This window comes from Triticum urartu, chromosome 7 (genome assembly GCF_003073215.2).
Source record: "Triticum urartu cultivar G1812 chromosome 7, Tu2.1, whole genome shotgun sequence".
In the NCBI taxonomy this organism is placed as follows: domain Eukaryota; kingdom Viridiplantae; phylum Streptophyta; class Magnoliopsida; order Poales; family Poaceae; genus Triticum; species Triticum urartu.
The window spans coordinates 592,457,521-592,464,891 of NC_053028.1; the positions used below are offsets into that span (position 1 = coordinate 592,457,521).

The 7,371-nt window shown below is 45.1% G+C and overlaps 2 protein-coding genes across 2 annotated transcripts; both read right to left on the reverse strand.

Annotated features, from left to right (window-relative positions):
• Positions 1-869: 869 nt before the first annotated feature.
• LOC125523602 (putative tRNA (cytidine(32)/guanosine(34)-2'-O)-methyltransferase) lies at positions 870-3,944 on the reverse strand. The gene is made up of 11 exons (XM_048688627.1): positions 3,778-3,944; positions 3,563-3,656; positions 3,404-3,453; positions 3,249-3,298; positions 3,050-3,158; positions 2,911-2,971; positions 2,769-2,821; positions 2,293-2,385; positions 1,907-1,970; positions 1,606-1,713; positions 870-1,518 (listed from the first exon to the last, which is right to left on the reverse strand). The coding sequence occupies exons 1-11, from the start codon at positions 3,802-3,804 to the stop codon at positions 1,274-1,276; spliced, it is 954 nt and encodes a 317-aa protein (XP_048544584.1). The 5' UTR covers positions 3,805-3,944; the 3' UTR covers positions 870-1,273.
• An 889-nt stretch (positions 3,945-4,833) lies between these two features.
• On the reverse strand, positions 4,834-6,701 carry LOC125525048 (putative F-box/LRR-repeat protein At5g02700). The gene is made up of 2 exons (XM_048690064.1): positions 5,509-6,701; positions 4,834-5,365 (listed from the first exon to the last, which is right to left on the reverse strand). Exons 1-2 carry the CDS (start codon positions 6,673-6,675, stop codon positions 4,964-4,966), a joined length of 1,569 nt encoding a protein of 522 aa, XP_048546021.1. The 5' UTR covers positions 6,676-6,701; the 3' UTR covers positions 4,834-4,963.
• Between the last annotated feature and the right edge of the window lie 670 nt (positions 6,702-7,371).

Here is a 7,371-nt window from a genome sequence, read left to right on the forward strand (position 1 = left end):
ACCTCCAGAAACAATTCAACTAATCACATGTAGTTTGCCTGATAAGCAAAGGCTGCCTGGTTATTTTTCACTACAACATGAAGTATCACTAATGTTTATCTGACAATTCCCCCTGGCTTTGTCAGATGCTAGAGGCGGGCTACGGTAAGCGGCTGGAAAGCTCAACAGGTCATGTCGCGAGCCGGAACATTGTACAGTTTGCTCGCATGAAGAAAAATAGGTCAGCAGCAGTTTCACATACCTTCGACTAACTCCGGCTGCTTTACCACCGTGGCTATTCCTGACCTGAAAAATAACTGCGACACCCATCACTGAACGGCAACAATTTTGTGTGCAGGTCAGAAGGTTCTCCAAGGTCTGCTGGATAAGCTACCTGGGCAGCTCGTGGAGTACATATCCTGCCCCCGCCTGGTGGATTGCCACACATTAGACAAACTTGGGCTAGCAATTGGAAAAACCGAGAGATGTTTTGCCGCCAACCATTTGGGTGTGTTTGGCAGCAAATTATTGTAAAAACCAAAGTATTGAAAAAACAACAGTATTTTAGCATGATTGTATCCACTGTTAGCAGATATACCATGGTTTACACACATCAAAGTGTTTTGGAGACTCCTACTGCTTAGCAGCCTCCAAACTCCTGGAGTAACAAGGTTGGTAAGTACAAGTAGGGGGGTCACAAATTCCTCTTTGAATCATCAAAGTTTGGGCGAGATTTGTTGGAGGAATCAATGGGGTGTGAGCTTTTTCAAGATCTAATGGAGGGTAGTTCAAATGGGAAAGATTGGGCTAGAGGAAGAAGAAAGGGTTGCTTTTATACCCCTGGGCGCCAAATCGCCGCTCTCCTTCACATTGCTTAATAATCAACTGCGTTTAATTCAAGACTTCATTTTTGAATTTCTCATAAACCACCGTTTGCCACGATCCCAGGCTGGTAGGATCAGGATTTTTGTACTTACACACAGCAATATGGAAAATACCAGAAATAACCACAAGTCAAAGTACTACAATGATGATCCAGGCTTAGTCGAAAATCCATAGGAGCGCCCTCCCAGGCTTAGTTCATTACAGAGTTGCTTGGCACATGGCATGCATACCTCTCGGTTTATACCATCTCTTCTACATGCTATTGCCTTCAAGATTGGATGAATAACCAAAATTCAGCTTCAACTTCAGCATCTACTCTGCAACATGTGCTGAACGTCGCTGCATGCCGATTCACATGTTTCCATGTGGCGATCGGGTAGATGAGCATAAACTGCAGCTATAATGTAGTTTAGGGGTCGAGAGATGATTTGCCGGTATCTGCGCCAGCACCGTGGCTAGACGCCTTCTTCATCTCCAACGCAGTTTTGTACGGCGGGGCGATGGGAGGCTGGACTGGATCTAGGCTCTGGTAGGTGCCGCCTTCTGTGCTCGGGAGGGGGTATGAACGGTCTGAATCGTAACCGCTGAGGTCGCCACAAGCCAGAAACGGGATGTAGACCTTGTTTGGTCCCTCCAACCATCCGCTTCTGCAATCTGCACGTGAAAAATAGCATAGAGAAGTTAGTATCATGTATCATACATTCAGCCTATTGCGGCAGTAGAGCATATCATTCTCAGTACCTAAATCATCAGCCCCAGAAGGAGTTCCCACTTTCTCCAGCAGGTGATATAAATCTTTCTCTTTGAAGCCCTCTGGAGGTGAGTAGTTCTCGCAAACTGCAAATGCCTCTGTTTGACAAACATAAAGTTAAGACCATATAAAAAAACACTTCCCATCAAGCGGAAAATATTATCGATGCTAAAAAGACAAAAACATCAGAATATCAGTAATGCGACAAAAATGACGTGTCATATGGGAAAATAGGCAGACATACAAAAGGTACATGCCGACCCATTCTCCTTTTAAGCAACGAAGGCTTACCGATACTTGAGTTGCGGCTGCTTTTTGGCTTTGCAAATGTAACTTGTGAGAAGAACAGCTTTAACTGCATAAAACATTGATAGCAATAAGCACTATACCGTTTCCACATAAACACCTTGTGCAAACATCTAGACTGAATCAGTAAGTTAAATGCCACTTCTACTAAACAGCGTGTAAAATTGTAGCAATATCATGACAACTCTACCGTGTACAATTGAGAGAAAAACTTGAGGCAACAATCTGGATAACAATATAGACTATTTGTAATCAACCTATACAGAAAAGACACATGAAAACTGATGACTAACTTCCTCGATCAAACAAAATGTTTCTGAAGTACATATGGAAATTCCTAACCAGACAAGCAAACCAGCACCAACCAATACCTGGCAATACAGGAGACTTGTATCTTTACCCCGGAAAATCTTCGCAACAAATTTTCCACCAACTTTGAGTACATGAGTCACAATTGTCAGTGCCTAAATGCAACACATATATATACACAAATTAGCCAAATAAACAAGCAACTTGCAAGTTCAATCTGGAAAACTAAGCCAATGAAAACTGCAACTAGTTGAAAATATAACAAGTTAATGGAACCGTAGTGTTACACCATGTAGTTCTACAACATAAACAACAACGGTTATCCAAAGGTTGAGTAAACATGGCCCAATGTTCAATACAAAAATACAAATAAGGTATTGCACCGAAAGTAAACATTTTAAGGTAGAATGCCGAACATAAACTGCAGTGTTAAGGTAGCATTATTTTTGGGCAATGTATCTTATGGACAGTGCGAATTGCTTCCAAAAAGTATCTCTGATCTAAATTGATAAGCAGAGACAGAGCAAAATATACCAACCGCCAATATAAGCTGGGACTGAACAAACTCGTCCATATCATGAAGTCCAGTAACTGCAATCATCCAAAGCGAAGTAAGAAACAGAAGTACCATGAACACATGTACCATGGTTATGAACCACTCATCTAGCATGCAATCTTACCATCAGGGGCACCATCACAGACAACCAAGTCCGCTTTGCATCCATCAAAATGCCTGATAACCTGGCAGCATATTTACATCTGTTACAGCAAGCAAAAAAATCATTACAAAGAATTTATCTACACGTCTATCCATCTTACCACTTCAGCTGTTCGAGCATTGGTGATGTCGCCCTGCACCTGTATGACACCTTCTATGGGAGCCATCGGTTGCAGATCGATTGCGACGATGAGAGGAAGGCCACCATCTCTGGTGTAAGCAGAGCACAGAAACAATCAGATACAAAGAATGAAATTATGTTGGAACATAAGGAGTGTTCGCACTAACGCTATTACTCACTTGCCGTCAGACGTTAGCTTTGCCGGTAGATACAAATTGCGGCTCAAAACCTGCAATTGTGATTGCAATAATAAGCAATGAAACAAACGGATGCAAGTATGACAATGAAACAAACGGATGCAAGGATGAGTGGGGGAAACTGAGCATGCGAGTACCTGGCTCCAGCTCCCAGGGGCAGCGCAGAGGTCAACGGCACGCTTCACTCCTGCACACACGAACAGCAAAACGAGAACGCCCCGTGGTTAATTTGATGCTGAGCATCAATGGAAGCAAGCGGCAGGAAGGCGAGCGAGCTGATAGGGGTGAGACGAGACCGTGGAAGATGTTGAACTCCTGGTCGATCTGCATGAGCTTGAAGGCGCTGCGAGCCCTCCACCCCTCCTCCTTGGCCTTCCGGTAGTAGATGTCCTGGGAAACCGACGGGCGGAGCAGCGAGTCGCGGGCACGGTAAGAGGCAGCGAAGCGAAACGGGGGAGGGGAGGGGAGGGAGGGGAGCTGGCTGAGAAGGGGAGAGAGGGAGGTCGCGTACCCGCTTGTCTTTGGAGGCCTTACCCATGGCGAGGAGGAGCCGAGCGCAGCGCAGGAAAGGAGCGGTGCGGCGGAGGCCGGCAGTGGTGCGCGGAGGTCCGATTGGAGATGACGGCGAGGAGGGGGAGCGGCCGGCGTGGCGGCGCAGCGCGGGTAGTCTGTCTGCTAAGTGCCGATTGCCGTTGGGCTGAGCTGGGCTGTTGGGCCTATCTCGCTCTATACGGCTGTAGACGGAATCGAGCCCGTTCTCTTGAGATGGACAGACCCAGAAAGCAAGTCTATCCAAACGACCCTGAACTTAGCAAAGTTTTTTCCTAAAAAAAACTTAGCTCTAAGTTTTTTTTTACCCTAGAAATAGCAAATTGAGGAACTCTACTTAGCAAAGTGCAAAGAAGAAGCACATATGCTGCTGGCGTCTATGCTGGAAGGGTTCGTTGTGCACACTGGTTTAATGGAAAAGTGTTTTTCCTATCAAAATAATAAATGCTTTACATATGTATATGACCATGTGACGGAGCACGCTTTCCCCTTTTGTTGCATATGTAGAAAACAATGTTGCGATAGCTCACCGCACTTGTGATCCTGGCTTTTGATGCAAGGTAATGTGTTTACGCCTCATAGGAACACTCTAATGCCAAATACGCAAACATCACCTACACAGGATGCACAAATAGTGTGCACGCAAAAGAAAAAACTTATGTTTTTTCTTCGAGAATGAAAAAAAAAAGCTTATGTATCCCCGCCATAAATTGTAAATTAAGCATGTAGCTAAAACGGTGATAAGCAAGGTGAGAACTAGTGGCTCCAATCACTGCAGCTACCAAGAAAATGTGCAGTTCCAATCTCAAATGCGGATATGAATTTTTGCTAGGGGCTCCAAAAACATCAGATTTCACAATTTAGGTGCCAAGTCACACAGATCAATGAGACCATAACCATATATAGATGACAATGGGAGAAACAATCACACGACTATGACCCCTCCATGGTCTTAACTGGGAGAACGCACACAAATTACTACAGGGAAATTAAAGATATCAAAATACCAATGGGAATATGCATGTGATGTAGCAACATAGATTGGCAAAGAAATACAGATGTTCCAACTAAAGCAAATGTCAAACATTACAGATACCATCTAAAGTTTTCCCAAGCCATGAAATAAGAACGCAACAACCGAGAGTATCTCAAAGTACATCGATATCACGACATCGACACAATGATCTATCAAAGGGGTCACTAACAGTCAGGTCATGGATGTGCCCAATATGTATCCCGTCATCGTAGTAAGAAGCATCGGTAAAATTAAACTGAGCACCTTGAGAAGCCCTGTTATCCAGCTGTAGTTTCATTGGTTGGCTAGCTATCCATTCAGAAATGCATTTCTTTCGACCTTCCGATTTGCGTGTTGCAAACTCCATCAGTTCTAGCACTTTTGCGTTCAACAGAAAGAACCTTGCAAAATGAACATCTCTCGGTGATCCATGATAATTTATCAGCACTACCTTTTTGAGATGGAGCTCCAAACATTCAATATAACCAAGTGGAAAATGGTTTCGTGCTCTTTTTGATGCCCCATCCCGGAATAACTGTAATGTGATTTGTAGTTAGATTGGAATATTGTTCGACATAGAGTGATTGATGTGCTGATGGCGCAAGAAGAAAATGAATGAAGCAACTAGCCATAAGATAAAGAGGCCTCTAAAGTAGATTGATTGCAAAAAAATCTCACCAAAATATATAACTTCTCCAAGCAAGGAAAGAATGTCACGAAGTCAATGGCATCATCAACACTTGGAGGGGACATGCGCAAAACCAAAACTTTAACTGTCCGCACCACATTCATCAAATTGACGGCAACAATTCCCTGAATTAAGTAATACACACAAATGGTTAGCACAGAATATGCAAGGCATAACAAAAAAAAAGTTGCGGTTACCTGAAGAACATTGGTTTCAAGCTTGCCTTTGGTGAACCCTTCTGGCAGAGAACCCAAGAAGTCCAGTTTGGGTGCGTAAAGCACACGGACAGATAGGTTGTGATCTCTCCCACATAGGAACAACTTCTCTAGGACAGGGGCATCCTCAACAATGACTTCTCGCAACAATTCATCTGTCCAACCAAAACCAGACGACACCCCTAGCCTCCTAAGGGTGGACGAGTTGATCCGAAAACCACAGGCACCTTCCAATCCACTAAGTACCAAGCTCTCCAGCACGGTGCATCCAGCAAGAAGGCCATGGAGGAAGCCCTCCGAGACAACGACACCTTTAAGTGTGAGCTGCTTGAGTTCGTGAAAATGTAGATCGCCGGCCAAGGTGGTAGTGGAGGGGAAATGGATCACGTAGCAGGTGCACTTGATGCTGAGGATGCGGAGCTTGGGCAAAAGCCGGAGCAAGGACAGTGGCAGCCCATACGGAACCTCCCACGTTGGCACAAACCGAAGTTTCTGGCAAATTTCCTCTTGCTTTAGCCACAGATCGAACTCGGAGAGGCCTTTGAAGGCCGGCGACTCGAGCCAGCCGTTCAGTAATGGGAAGACGTGGTCAGATTCGTAGCCGTGCCAGATCAGGGCGAGCCGGCGGCAGCGCGCCTGGTGCTCGGCGAGAATGCGGGAGACGAGGCCGGAGGAGGCGGGCTCGTCTTTGCGGCGGAGCTCGACGTCGAGGTTGAGCGGGGCGGAGCGAAAGAGGGGGCGCCACCGGGTGGAGAGGATCTGGGTGCGGGCGCCGTCCTCGGTGGGGAGGAGCGAGATGATGTCGCAGAGAACGCCGTCGGGTAGGTTGCTGATCAGGTCGGGACCTTCTCCGACTTCGCGCTTGCCGCTCGCCGGTGGTCGGACGCCGGCGACCAACTCGGCCTCATGCCATTTTCGCTTTTTGGCTCTGCGGGTAGCCATCGCCGCCGCCAGCCGGGGAAAGAGAATGCGCCTGTGTTTAGTTGGCAAAATGGTGCGGGAATTTTGTGAAATCCAATGTGTCCGGTTTTTGCGAAATTTCATTGTGTAAGATGCATTTCTAATTACTTGTACGTAATTCCCTTTTTTACCCTTCACGAAAAAGAAAAAGGTATCTCTTATCCGATTGTATGCATCTTTACTTGTTGAGAAAAAAAGAAAGTACCTCTTTCAATTGCATGTATCTCTTTCTTTCCTAGCCTAAATAATGTACTTGTCGCTAATCAATGATTTAACCAAGTTTAATTTCATTCAAAATTGTCTATAATTATGTGATTTATCATGCCGAAAGTAATATACTTTACATAAAAAATGAAGAGAGTCCAAATTCGGAACCGTTTTCACCGTTGAATTCCTCGTGTCGACATCTTCGAAACAAGATCCCACGTTAATAGTTTTGAACTTTTTTCACGAAAAAACCGAACCAGAAGAGCGGGTTTTTTCACTTGTTTTCTCTTTTCCAAAGAGGTTGTGCCTCTCACGAAAAAAAAAACCGTGTATTTTTCCTTTTTCGAGAGGTAAAGCTTTGCTCGCGGGAGCAACTCTTTGCCTCCATGAAAAGTAAATATGTGCCTTTCGCTGATGAAAAATGTCTTTTTTCTTTTCTGACAGGCACAGTTCTGCCACTCGCCGAAGCAA

What these genes read in the sequence shown, in the direction of transcription:
- LOC125523602 (XM_048688627.1), bottom strand. Translation starts at nt 3,804, where the DNA reads ATGGGTAAGGCCTCCAAAGACAAGCGG. An exon ending in GGAGTTCAACATCTTCCACG is followed by an intron (nt 3,454 to 3,562) that starts GTCTCGTCTCAC and finishes TCGTGTGTGCAG; the next exon opens with GAGTGAAGCGTGCCGTTGAC. An exon ending in AAGCTAACGTCTGACGGCAA is followed by an intron (nt 3,159 to 3,248) that starts GTGAGTAATAGC and finishes TGCTTACACCAG; the next exon opens with AGATGGTGGCCTTCCTCTCA.
- LOC125525048 (XM_048690064.1), bottom strand. Translation starts at nt 6,675, where the DNA reads ATGGCTACCCGCAGAGCCAAAAAGCGAAAATGGCATGAGGCCGAGTTG. An exon ending in TGGAGAAGTTATATATTTTG is followed by an intron (nt 5,366 to 5,508) that starts GTGAGATTTTTT and finishes ATCACATTACAG; the next exon opens with TTATTCCGGGATGGGGCATC.